At 43.1% G+C, this 14,096-nt stretch overlaps 1 protein-coding gene across 5 annotated transcripts in view; it reads right to left on the reverse strand.

Moving 5' to 3' along the window:
* Positions 1–14,096, reverse strand: part of LOC140741325 (oxysterol-binding protein-related protein 7-like) — a 123,836-nt gene that overhangs the window by 65,044 nt on the left and 44,696 nt on the right. For all 5 annotated transcript variants that reach the window (XR_012102046.1, XR_012102048.1, XR_012102045.1 and 2 more), the window contains exons 6-8: positions 13,354–13,491; positions 7,046–7,172; positions 5,935–6,038 (exon numbers count right to left, since the gene is read on the reverse strand). Coding sequence is in view for 1 of the 5 variants with exons in the window: in XM_073071409.1 (XP_072927510.1) it covers positions 5,935–6,038; positions 7,046–7,172; positions 13,354–13,491 (369 nt within the window). In the remaining 4 variants the exon portion in view is untranslated. The remainder of the gene's footprint in view (positions 1–5,934; positions 6,039–7,045; positions 7,173–13,353; positions 13,492–14,096) is intronic.

A 14,096-nucleotide genomic window follows, 5' to 3' on the forward strand; every position in this document is an offset into this window, starting at 1 on the left:
TGCAAAAAACATTCTCACCAGGATAATCCCCAGAATGGAGAGATTGTCTTGTGAGAAAAGTGTCCACATTCTCATATCTGAACATTGGATATTCTAATTTTCTTTCTCTCTCTGCCCCCTCCACTCCCGACACTAATCTATTTTCAGTCCCCCTACCCCTCCCGGTCCATCCACCCACAGGATCCTACAGGTATGGCTTTCAGAACATCCTTGAATTACCTTCTCTATCCCTTTGGAAACCTTTACTTGTGATGGAGCTTGGAATTGAATTTGTTCCAGGAGTCTAAATACTGGGCAGGCAAATGATGTAGCTTGCCCAAACAGAGCTGAATGCATGCAATTAGGGGCTCAATGCCAAGGATATTGGCTGAGAGAGGATGTGGACATTGGCTTGCTCATCTTGACACTGGGTTTGGAACAGTGGTATCAAGTGATAACATTTTACAGCATTGCACCAGTATTGCAGGTAGTTCATGCCCCAAAAGTGCAAGAACCACTTGCCCTTAAGACAATAGGTTAATGGTTGGTTCTTCAAACACTTCTTCCAATGGCCAACATCTTCACCAGTGAGCAGGATTGCAGAGAAGGCAGGTTGTGAGTGGACCATTTACTCTTGTTCTTTATTAAGCAAATCACCAATGGATTATAACTTGATTTTCAAACACGAGCATACACAAACATCAACTATGTCATACGCATTTGCCTGAAGTTGGACCACCTTGTTTCGGAAGCAGAGGTAACACAAGGTGAAAAGATTCCCTCTTTGCCCCACTCCAGTGGGAAGCTCATTGGAGATGACATACAACTAAGTGGCACTTCTCCCTTCTTCCACTGGGCAGAAGATACAAAAGCCTGAAAGCACATACCACCAGGCTCAAGGACAGCTTCTACCCTACAGTTATAAGACCGCTAATAGTTCCTTATTATGGTCAGGTGACTCTTGACCTTAATCTACCTTATTATACTCTTGCACTCTTTACTGTGTACTTTCTCTGTAACTGTTATACATTATTCTGCATTCTGTTATTAGAATCATACAACATTACAGCACAGAAACAGGCCTTTTGGCCCTTCTTGGCTGTGCCAAACCATTTTTCTGCCTAGTCCCACTGACCTGCACCTGGTCCATATCCCTCCAAACCCCTCTAATCCATGTACCTGTCCAAGTTTTTCTTAAATGCTAAAAGTGAGCCTGCATTCACCACTTCAACTGGTAGCTCATTCCACACCCCCACCACTCTGTGTGAAGAAGCCCCTCCTAATGTTCCCTTTAAACTTTTCCCCCTTCACCCTTAACCCATGTCCTCTGGTTTTTTTCTCCCCTAGCCTCAGTGGAAAAAGCCTGCTTGCATTCACTCTATCTATACCCATCATAATTTTATACACCTCTCTCAAATCTCCCCTCATTCTTCTACACTCTAGGGAATAAAGTCTGTTTTACCTTTTTCTACCACAATACACTGTTCAAAGTAAATTTATTATCAAAGTACATATGTCACCATATACACCAGAGATTCATTCTCTTGCAGACATACTCAGTAAATCCATAGTAGAATAACCACAGAAACAAAAACTGCACAAACTTGGGCATTCAACCAAAGTGCAAAAGACAACTGTGCAAATACAAAAAGAAATAAGCAATAAATCGAGAACACGAGATTAAAAAAATCCTTATAAGTCCATAGACTGGGAACATTTCAGTGATAAGGCAAGTGAAGTTGAGTGCAGTTATCCCCTTTGGTTCAAGAGCCTGATGGTTGAGGGGTAATAACTTTTTGAACCTGGTGGTGAGAGTCCTGAGGCTCCTGTACCTTCTTCCTGCTGGCAGCAGTGAGAAGAGAGCATGTCTTAGGTAGTGGAGGTCTCTGATGATGGATGCTGATTTCCTGCAACAATGCTCCTTGTAGACATGTTCAATGGTGGGGAGGGCTTTACCTGTAATGGACTGGGCCAAATCCACTACTTTATGTAGAATTTTCCATTTAAGGACACTGGTGCTTCCGTACCAGGCTGTGATGCAGCCAGTCAATATACTCTCCACCACACATCTACAGGAGTTTGTTAAAGTTTTAGATTCTTCACAACAACTTCACAAACTCCCAAGGGAGTAGAGACGCTGTGCTTTCTTCATAATTGCACTTACATGCTGGGCCCAGAACAGGTCCTTTGAAATGATAACAGAGGAATTTAAAGTTGCTGACCTCTCCACCTCTGATCCCTCAATGAGGACTGGCTTATAGGTCCTCCAGTTTCCTCCTCCTGAAGTCAATAATCAGCTCCTTGGTCTTGTTGACATTGAGTAACAGGTTGTTGTTGTGGCAGCACTCAACCAGATTTTCAGTCTCCCTCCTAAATGCTGATTCATCACCACCTTTGATTCAGCCTATGACAGCAAACTTGATTATAACATTGGAGCTGTGCTTAGCCACACAGTCATAAGTGGAAAGCGCATACACCAGGAAGCTAAGCACACAGCATTATGGTGCACCTGTGCTGATGGAGATCGTGAAGATGTTACTGATCCAAACTGACTGGGGTCTTCAAGTGAGGAAATAAGAGGATCCAATTGCATAAAGAGGTATTGAGGCCAAGGTCTTGAAGTTTATTAATTAGTTTTGAGGGAAATAATGGTATTGAATACTGAGCTGTTGTTGATAAAGAGCACCCTGATGTATCTTTGCTGAAGATGTTCCAGGTGAGTGAAGAGCCAATAAGACTGCATCTGCTGTGGACCTGTTGTGCCAGTAGGCAAATTGGAGTGAATCCAAGTCGCTTCTCAGACATCAGTTGATAGGTTTCAAACTCTCAAAACACTTCAGCACTGTGGATATAAATGCTACCAGATGACAGTCATCGAGGCAGGTCACCAGGTTCTTAGGCACTGGTATATTGAAGCCAGTTTGAAGCAGGTGGGTACCTCAGACTGCCAAAGCGAGAGGTTAAGGATCTCAGTGAACACACCAGCCAGTTGGTCAACCCAGGTCTTTAGTACTTGGTCATGTACCCTGTCTGAACTGGATGCTTTTTTGTGGCTTCATCCTCCTGAAGACTGCTTGCACATCGGCCTCAGTGACTGAAGTCACAGGGTCATCGGGGGAGGGGGACTGTGGGAGTTTGTGATGGTTCCTCCACATCGAGGGTCAAAGCGAGCATAGAAGGCATTGAGCTCATCTAGAAGCAAAGTCCCATTGTCGCCCACTTCGCTTGATTTTACTCGCAATGATTTGATCCGTATAAATAGCATGCAAGACGACTTTTTCCACTGTATCTTGGTACACATGGCAATAATAAACCAATTCCAACTTTGGCAAACAGCTACACTTGAAATTCAGAAGTCCCTGTCCTTTACCATTCTCAGGCTTGCAAGGCTAATCAAGGCTATGGTGGTCCTGCTCCCTGCATTCCTCATGGAGTTGATGTTTGGTGAAGATCACATCCATTATGTCTCCAGACAGAATTTGTATTGACATTTGGGGAGCAGCTATTCAGCCAATGGGAGGACGACTTCCCTTGTGGCATACAAGGCATATTTCTCTGTAGTTACTCCAATTATATGTTGCTGTTTTAGGTCCTTTCTTGAAACATTCATGATTATGGTGTCCAAGGTCTCTTGATAGATCTTCCTCCTCCTGGCTGTCACAGCTGAGACTGTGGAATTCCTTTCCATCAAGTTTTAGACTTGAAAGCAGCAGGTATCCCTGCTGAGGCTCTAAGACCATTAATGATTAACATACAACTCCTTGTTGGCCTCTGGTATCATTAGTTTGGACCAGAATATTTATTGTACAGTGCTAACGGCGAGCACAGAATCACAATTAAGGAGGTCCTTGAGGAGCTGCTTCCAATGGGAAATGATTTCCCCTCTTTCCTTGAATCCCGTCACATCGCATTCGAAGTGTCACCAGTTAGTTTGTTCTGTACCATACAATATTTAATTTATACACTTTACTTATGTGCAATTCATTCGTAGATTTAATCCTTACTTTCCTAAGTTATTTTGTGTTGTATGTACTAGCATGCTTTACACCCCAATCCAGAGAAATACTGTCTCATTTATTGGTATACTTGTATATAGTTACATGACAGTAAACTTGACAATAGTTACTTTCATAACAATTACTTTCAAATTCAAAGAAAAATCTATTTAACAATTTGTGCTTCTGGCTTAAATGACTTTTAGCCACAACTGACACTGAACAAACCGATTTTGCACAGCCACTTCAGTACCTTGACTCTTGTTACAACATTTCAAGTGAAACCAATTTCTTTATACTTAATTTATGTTTCCACGAATTTCCCTTCTGAACACCATTTCCTACCGACACACTTCTTTCTGACCCCTCCACACTCCCCATTACTTTATCATTTCCTGCCAGTCACCTTATTTACAGACACTCCTGTGCCTAGCATCACTTTATGGACATACGAATCTATGTATACAAGCTACCATATGAATTTATATTTATTGTGTTTTTTTTAAGATAAAGAACACAATAGTTTTAGTGTTTCTTTTAAAACTGCATCAGATCCGGTGTAACAATAATTTCATTCTCCTTTACACTTGTGCACTGGAAACAACATTAAACCATCTTGAATGTTTTAAAATCAACTATTCTCACTGGCTCTTCTCTCAGAGCTGTGGCCTGTTGCCAAAATGCAAATGGAAGATCACTAGCAGCTCAGATGACGGACCATTGTTTCACAGTAGGGAACTTTGATACAGTTGAGGCTGTCAACTGTCATAATTTTGATAAACCTGCTCTCAGCCAAAATCATGGGTAACACCTGCCAAAAACATTGGAAAATGACCGCAATGTAACGTCTCTTAGTTGACAAGCACTGGGCTGGGGGGAGCGGTATAGACAAAAAACTCAAACCGTTGAGATTAGCAAACTTGATACAACATTGTTGTTTTCCTTTTGCACTACCTCAGTATACTTTTGTATGGAATGATCTGTCTGCAAACAAAAGCTTTTCACTGTACCTCAGTACATATGACAATAACTCAACTACTTCCAGGCTTAGATCTTTGACTTTATGTAATACAAAACTGGGGTAAGAGTGCTCAGATTTAAAAGATAAACACAAGAGATTATGCAGATGCTGGAAACCTTAAGCTGTGTGAAGTTAATGCCACTCAGGTTCCTTTTAACTCTTTCCCCGCTCACCTTAAATGTATCCCCTCTAGTTCTCGATTCCCTCTCCCTGGTGAAAAGACTGTGCATTCATTGCCTCACCCAATTTTATACACCTCTAAGATCACTTTATAAGTTTTCCACACTCAAAGGAATAAAGCCCTAACATGCTCAAACTCCCCATATAATTCAGGCTGCTACTGTTCAACCTACTTAAGGCTTTTATAATTTTAGACATCTTAATCAAATCTCCCCTTAGCCCAGAAGAGAATACGGGGACAAGGATTGGAGGAGGCCTGACCTGGGATTCGAGGCCTGCATGCGAGTGAGAGGATGGGTGAAAGGAAAGGGGTTTGTTTTGCCTTTGCTGCTGCTTGCGTTGTGCTGTTGAATATTATGCTGGCACAGGAATGTGTAATAACACTTGTGGGCTGCCCCCAGCACATCCCTGGGTGTGCTGACTGTTAACACAAACACATACTTCACTGCATGTTTCCGTGTACAGGTGAAAAACGAATCTGAATGTGCACACAGACACACAAATGCATTTCACTCCACCACAGACCCATTTACGTAACACGTCAAGTTTTAAATTCAGTTACAAACTTTAAAATCAATTCTAAATGGCAGTTTTTGGTTCTATTTAAACCCTAAGTGGAATGCTTTGTATTTAAACAGAATTAAAACCTTCTCCCCCCTTGATTTACAAACAATGATGAAGTAGTGAACACACAGACCAGACACAAGGTTTCTCCACTTCAACGCCAGGTAAGGCCCATTTAAAACATTTACTCCATACCTGAGCATCACAAATGACAGGTGCTGAGTGAACCCTGTCCACCACCTCCAACTTCTGCAGGAGTTTGTTCAGTTCCGACAGATTCAACTGACACTGGCTGAGATCTTAAAAAAAAAAAAAATACACACAAGAATTAGAAACTAAGAAGATGCACGTGCGTCCTTTCCTTCTGAACTTCCGCAGCCCAGAGACTGTGTTGTTCCTCATTTCTGGGATGATGCCAGCTGATTCAGCACAATTTTAAAATTTATATTTAGAGACAAGTGCAGAACAGGTCCTTCCACCCCATAAACCCACTGATTTAACCCTAGCCTAATCAGAGGACAATGACCAATTAACCTACTAACCAGTAGGTCTTTGGAGTGTGGGAGGAAACCTGAGCAGCCCCACATGCGCATGGGAAGAACGTACAAACTTTCTTAGAGGACACAGGAATTGAGTCTGAACTCTGACCCCAAGTAGTAATAGCATCGTGCTAAGCGCTGTGCTACCCGTTTATTTTTGCACCACTTTCATTTCCTCTTTAGGATCCGAACCTGTATGGAACGTGACAAAGTTCTCCTCCCACCTCATTCTCAAGGCGGCAAGTGACAGGCAAGCTGGGTTGTGTAGCAGGACCATCCCTTTACCATCAATTAAGGCAAAAGAAAAACATTGCCAATATTGAAAATATAAAGGACAGAAAATGCTGGAAATACTCAGATGGCATTTGCGAAAAGAGAAACGGAGTTAGTGCTCTAAGTCACATGACCATTTCAATTCCAGCATCGCGCTGCTGTATAATTATCCATCCAAAACATCCCAGCTTCCTTGAACCGAAATACATCAGTGGGAGTAAATGGCTTTTGCCCCTTCGCTGCCCACATGGACGTTTCCAGAAAGTCCCCTCTATTTTCCCAACTTTTGAGTATCTGTCAATTTACTTTTATCCGAACTCTCACAAATTTTACAACAGAGGTGAAATTCCAGACCTCATTTAAGCAGCAGCTTGATGGTTTATAGAGAATGCTTGCAATAGCTTAGCTGCATCTACTCAAACCTGCCCGGCATCTGTAAGCAAGGCTAAATGTTAGGCACCAAAAAATTTAAATATGTAGTTTCTAGGAGGTACCTTCACCACAGTGATCCCATTCGTCAGAGTGTTGCAACCACTCTGCCGTCACAGTCGGTCCACTCGCTGACGCAGAAGGAAGGTGACCATTGCCTTCAAACTCTCTCAGGGAGTCGCTCTTCTGTGCCTAAACAACATGACAATCAAGTGCTTATTTTGTCTACAGAAACAGAACACATTGAGATTGTATTTAATGGAGAACTTTCTAAACAAACTGGAAAATGTTCAAAGAAGCTTATCCTATTCAGATCACATAACTAAGTCATCACTCAGGTGGTCTTGAGGGTAAATTATGAAAGCACATACATGTCACCATATACTACCCTGAGATTCACTTTATATTCACAGTTATTTATAGATTCAGAGATTTTAGTGGCAAATCGGAAACCTAACAAGACTGAATTCATCGATCGAGTAGAAAAGGCAGCAATTCACAGCAGTTTGGAGCTTTTAGCAGCAGCAAATCAGAGATCAGAACGCAGTTCACTCAAGTTCATCGACTGAGTGGAAAGGCGGCGTCTCGTGGCAGTTTGGAGCTTTGAGCAGTGGAAACTTGGAAATTGGAAGCTTTCAGCAGCGGCCAACCAGAGAGATCTGAAGCCTGAGAAGATGTAGCTCACTCAGGTTCACCAACTGGGTAGAAAAGGCAGCAATTCGCAGCAGTTTGGAGCTTTCAGCAATGCACAATTGAAGGTTGGAAGCCTGAGAGAAGGTAGCTCTTTCAGGTTTGCCTATTGTGCTGGAAAGGCAGTGACTTACAGCAGTTTGTAGCTTTGAGCAGTGGCAAATCAGAGATCGCAAGCCTGAGAAAAGGTAGCTCAGTCAGGTTCGCTGAACGAGTAGAAAAGGCAGCGACTCGCAGTGATTTGGAGCTTTGACTAGCGGCAAATCGAAGATCAGAAGCCTAAGAAGACATAGCTCAGATTCGCTGAACGAGTAGAAAAGGCTGTGACTTGCGGCAGGTTGCAGCTTTGAGCAGCGGCAAATTGGAGCTTATAAGCCTAAGATACAGCTCACTCGGGTTCGCCAATTAGGTAGAAAAGGCAGCGATTCGCGGCAGTTTGGAGCTTTGCGCAGCAGCAAATCAGCATTCAGGATTGATTGGCAAGAACAAATTAGAACAAGGCGGGGGCGAGCAGAGCGGCCAGTGTCGGAGCGGCAGCGTTAGAGTGGAGCTTTTTAGGCTACAGTGAGAAAAGGATTTAGTGAGAAAAGGCAAAAAAGCTGTAGGTAGAGTTTATTGTTTATCCCTCCCCTACAGTTTATTGTTCTTCCTTTTTTATATTTGCTCAGTTAGAACGGTAGAGATGCCAGGCAGGATAGTGGAATGCTCCTCTTCCGGGATGTGGGAAGGCAGAGAGACTTCCAGTGTCCCTGACAACTAAACCTGTGAAAAGTGCATCCAGATACAAACGACCCACGTGAAGGAGTTGAAGCTGGAACTGGACGAGCTCCAGATCATTCGGGAGGCTGAGAGGTGATAGATAGGACATATAGATAGGTAGTTACACCCGAGGTGCAGGACACAGGAAACTGGGTGACAGTCAGGAAGGGGAAAGGTGTAAGGAGCCAGTGCAGAGTAACCATGTGGCCACCCCCCTCAACACCAGGTAAACCATTTTGGATACTGTCTGGGGGGGGAGGGGGAATGATCTAGCAGAGGCAAGTCACAGCTGTCAGGTCTCTGGCACTGAGTCTGATTCTGCGACTCAGAAGGGAAGGCGGGGGGAGAGAAGAGGCGAGCTGTGGTGACAGGGAATTCATTAGAGGAACAGACAGGAGATTCTGTGGACGAGATTCCTAGATGGTATGTTGCCTCCCGGATGCCATGGTCTGGGACATCTCGGATAGAGTCCTCAGCATTCTTAAATGGGAGGGTGAGCAGCCAGAGGTCATGGTTCATGGAGGTATCAATGACATGGGTAGGAAGAGGGACAAGGTTCTGCAAAGGGAGTTAGGTGCTGAGTTAAAGAACAGGACCTCCAGGGTTGTGATCTCAGGATTGCTACTCATGCCATGTGCCAATGAGGCCAGAAATGGGAAGATCATACAGTGTAACACGTGGCTAAGAAGTTGGTGTAGGAGGGAGGGCATCAGATTTTTTTGATTATTGGGCTTTCTTCCAGCAAAGCTGAGACCTGTACAGAAGGGATGGTATGCACCTGAACTGGAAGGGAACTAATATCCTAGTTTGTTAATGCTGCACGAATGGGTTTAAACTAGAGATGCAGGGGGATAGGAACCAGAACAGATAGTGGAGAGGTTGTGGAGACAGATGCTAAGACTTCAAACAAAGTCAAGAACCAAAAGGTTGAGTATGCTGCAACTAATGCCCTGAGTTGCATATATTTCAATGCAAGGAGTACTGTAAGAAAGGCAGATGAGCTCAGGGCATGGATCAACACATGGCATTATGATATTGTAACTACTAGTGAGACTTAGTTGCAAGAGGGGCAGGACTGGCAGCTCAGTATTCCGGGTTTCAGTTGTTTTGGATGCAACAGAGAGAGAGGGATTAAAGGAGGGAGGGTAGTGTTATTAGTCAGGGAAAATGTCACAGCAGTCCTCAGTCAGGACAGACTGGAGATCCCATCCAGTGAGGCATTATGGGTGGAAATGTGAAATAAGAAAGTTATGACCATATTAACGGAGCCACCCAACAGTCCGAGGGATTTAGAGGAATAAATTTGCGGTAAGATCACTGACTGCTGCAAGAAACAAGGTTGCTATAGTAGGTGATTTTAAGCTTTCCACATATTGACTAGGACTCCAATATTGTAAAAGGGCTGGATGGGACAGAGTTTGTCAAACGTGTTCAAAAAAAGTCTCCTTAATGAGAACATGAAATCTCAACAAGAGAATGCACAATACTTGATCTGATATTAGGGAAAGAGACAGCAGGTGACAGAAGATTGTGTAGGGGAACACTCTGCATGTAGTGATCACAATGCCTTTTGTTTCAAAGTAAATATGCAAAAAGATAGGTCTGGTCCATGGGTTGAGATTCTAAACTGGAGAAGGTCTGATTTTGACAGTATCAGAAATGATCTGACAAGTGTGGATTGGGACTGGCTGTTTCCTGGCAAAGGTGTATTTGGTAAGTGGGGGGCCTTCAAGAGTGAAATTAAGAGTACAAAGCTGTAGGTACCTGCCAGAATAAATGGTAAAGATAACAGGTGTAGGGAACCTTGATCTTGAGGCTCTGGTGAAGAGAAAAGGTGTATAGTATAGTAGGTATAGGCAAGTAGGAACAAATGAGGTGCTTATGGAGTACAAGAAATGCAAGAGAACACAAAAATATTCAGGAGGGTTAAAATGGGGCATGAGGTTGCCCAAGCAGACAGGGTGAAGGAGAATCCTAAGGGATTCTACAGATATATTGAGAGCAAAAGGAGAGCAAGGGACAAAATTGGTCCTCTGGAAGATCAGAATGATAATCCATGCATGGAGCCAAGAGATGGGGGAGATGTTAAATGTATTTTTTGCACCTGTATTTACTCAGGAGACAGCCACAGTGTCTATAGAAGTGAGGCAAAGTGGCATCAACTTCATGGACCCTATACAGATTACAGAGGAGGTGGCATCTGCTGTCCTAAGGCAAATCAGGGTAGATAATTTCCCAGGGCCTGACAAGGTGTTCCCTCAGACCCAGCAGGAGCAAATATGTAGAAATTGCCATGGCCCTAGAAGTGATTTAATCCATCCTTAGCAATAAGTGAGGTACCAGAGGATTGGGGGATGACCAATATTGTTCCGCTGTTTAAAAAAAGGCTCCAAGCATAAACCAGGAAATTATAAGCTGGTGAGTCTGACATCAGTTGTGGGAAAGTTACTGGAAGGTATTCTCAGGGAGCAGATATACAAGTATTTGGATAGATGGACTAATTAAGGATAGTCAGCATGGCTTCGTGTGTGGTAGGTCATGTCTGAGGAAGTTACCAGGAAAGTGGATGAAGGCAAGACAGTGGATGTACTGTACATGGACTTTAGCAAGGCATTTGACAAGGTCCCGCACGGGAGGCTGGTCAAGATGGTCCAGTCACTTGGCATTCAGGATCAGGTAGTAAATTGGATTAGACATTGGCTTTGTGGGAGAAGCCAGGGTGTGGTAGTAGATGGTTGCCTCTCTGACTGAAGGCCTGTGACTAGTGGAGTGCTGCAGGGATCAGTACTGGGTCCGTTGTTGTTTGTCATCAATGGTCTGGATGATAATGTGGTTAACTGGATCAGCAAATTTGTGAATGACACCAAGATTGGTGCAGTGAACAATGAGGAAGGCTATAATGGCTTGCATTGGGATCTGGACCAGCTGGAAAAATGACAGATGTAATTTAACATCAACAAGCGCGAGGTGTTGCATTTCTGTAGGACCAACTACAATAGGTGCTATATAGTGAACAGTAGGGTACTAAGGAGCGTGGTAGAATAGAAGGATGTAGGAAATCAAGTCCACAATTAATTGAAAGTGGCGCCAGAGGTAGATAGGTTCGTAAAGAAAGCTTTGGGCATATTGGCCTTCATAAGTAAAAGTGTTGTGTACAGGAGATGGGATGTTGTGTTGAAATTGTACAAGACATTGGTGAGACCTAATTTGGAGTATTGTGTGCAGTTTTGGTCACCAACCTACATGAAAGATGCAAATAAGATTGAAAGAGTACAGAGAAAACTTACAAGTATGTTGCTGGTTCTGGAGGACCTGAGTTACGAGGAAAGATTGACTAGGTTAGGACTTTATTCCGAGGAACATAGAAGATTGAGAGGAGATTTGATAGAGGTATACAAAATTATGAGGGGTATAGATAGGGCAAATAAAAGCAGGCTTTTTCTACTGAATTGGGTGAGGCTAGAAATAGAGGTCATTGGTTAGGGGCGAAAGATGAAATATTTAAGGAAAACCTGAGGGGGAACTACTTCACTCAGAAGATGGTGTGAGTGTGGAACGAGCTGCCAGTGGAAGTGGTGGATGTGGGTTTGATTGCAATGTTTAAGAGAAATTTGGTTAAGTACATGGATGGCAGGGTGGGGGGGGGGGGGCGTTTCTGTTTTGTACTTTTCTATGACTCCATTATTTTGATTCATCTCATTTTATAAAATGAGTATAAAAATAAATCTCATATGAGATTCATAGTCAGTGACATCATCATTCTATCAGGGTTTGAGGAAGAGAAGTTGCACGTGATGAGGGACAGATTGCCTTATCAGGATGCCCCAAAACCCTTTCAGGAGGTTTTAGGCTTCCCCACATAATTAAATAATTTTAGCATAATAATCTGCTGGAGGTGAGGTTACGGCACCCTGCTGGAAAAGTGAACCACCTTGGCACACTCTGGCCTATGGAAAATAAACCTCACTGGAAAGTAAACAGTGCAGATGGCAAGACCAGCTACTTTGGTGTTTAACTGTGACCAGATTCTCTGCAAAAGTACCCAAACAACAGACTCAAGAGTAATGCCGCGTGGGAACAGGCCCTTTGGCCCACATGGTCCATGCCGGCCACTGCATCCTCCCTGCTTGTCACAGTTGCCCACTTTTGGCCCATGACTCTCCAAGCCCTCCTCTTCCATGTACCTATCCAAATACTGATTAAATGTTGCAATTGTACTCACATCAACCACCTCTTCTGGCAGTTCATTCCTGGCACTCACTACCCCATGTAAAGAAATTACCTCTTAGATCTCTTAAATCTCTTCCTTATCTAGTATCAGTGCCCCTAGTTGTGGGCTTCTCAACTGCAAGGAAAAGATGACGACCATCCACCATATCTATCCGCCTCATGACTTTATAAACCTCAATGAAGTTATCTCTCATTCTCTTACACTCTTAAGGAATAAAGATATAGCATGGCCAACCTCTCCTTACAACTCAGGCTCCAAGTCTAGGCAATATGCTCAAATCCCCTCTGCAGCCTCTCCAGCTTGAACAATGTCTGGTAACCAAAGCAATACACAATGTGCCATGATCGCTTGTTTACTCCAACTTCCTAACATTAAACATCTGGGACATGCCCTCTTCTCATTACTACCAGGTACAGTGTTGGGGAGTCCTAAACTAGAGGGAACAGCTCCTTCTCTGCCATCAGATTTCTGAATGGCCCATGAACACCACCTCACTATTCCTCTTTTATACAATTTTTTTTAAAAAAAATTGTAATTTATAGTGAATTTTTTTTAATGTCTGAACTGAACTGCTGCGACAAAAGCAACACATTTCATGACATATCAGTGATAATAAAGCTGATTTTGACTAAACATAGGTTTTGGAACAATGCTACCACAAGGATAGAGGGGGAAATACACTTGAGCCCATACCACGTTGGCTGTAGTTGGAGAGATGGGAAGACTGTATCCATTTGCTCCATACGGGACTTTAACATGGTCTCCTTTCTGGAACAATCGATGATAGCAGAGCTTAGATACCCAAGTGGTGAAAACTTCCTGAGATTTCACCTGCAATAATACAACACAGGATTCAGTGTCATTGGGTGAATCAGTAAAACAAATCTAAAAAGCACTATGATCTGTAATGAATATGCCTTTTTCAGCAGTTTGATTCCTCTCCATAATTGGATAAATACACTCATGGCCACTTTATTAGGTATACCTGCTCATTAATGCTAATATCTATTTAGCCAATTATGTGGTAGCAACTCAATGCATAAAAGCATGCAGACATGGTCAAGAGGCTCAGCTGTTGCTCAGCCCAAACATCAAAACGGGGAAGAAATGTGATCTAAGTGATATTTGACCGTGGAATGATTGTTGGTGTGAGATGGGGTGGTTTGAGTATCTCTGAAGCTGCTGATCTCCTGGGATTTTCTCACACAGTCTCCTGGGCTTACAGAGAATGGCGCGAGAAAACAAAAAAAAAGCATCTAGTGAGTGGCTGCCCTGTTGGCAAAAATGCCTTGTTAATGAAAGGGGTCAGAGGAGAATGGTCAGACTGGTTCAAGCTGACAGGAAGGCAACAGTAACTCAAATAATCACACGTTACAACAGTGGTGTGCAGAACAGCATCTCTGAATGCACAATATGTTCAATCTTAAAGTGAATGG

This window comes from Hemitrygon akajei, chromosome 18, assembly GCF_048418815.1.
Source record: "Hemitrygon akajei chromosome 18, sHemAka1.3, whole genome shotgun sequence".
In the NCBI taxonomy this organism is placed as follows: domain Eukaryota; kingdom Metazoa; phylum Chordata; class Chondrichthyes; order Myliobatiformes; family Dasyatidae; genus Hemitrygon; species Hemitrygon akajei.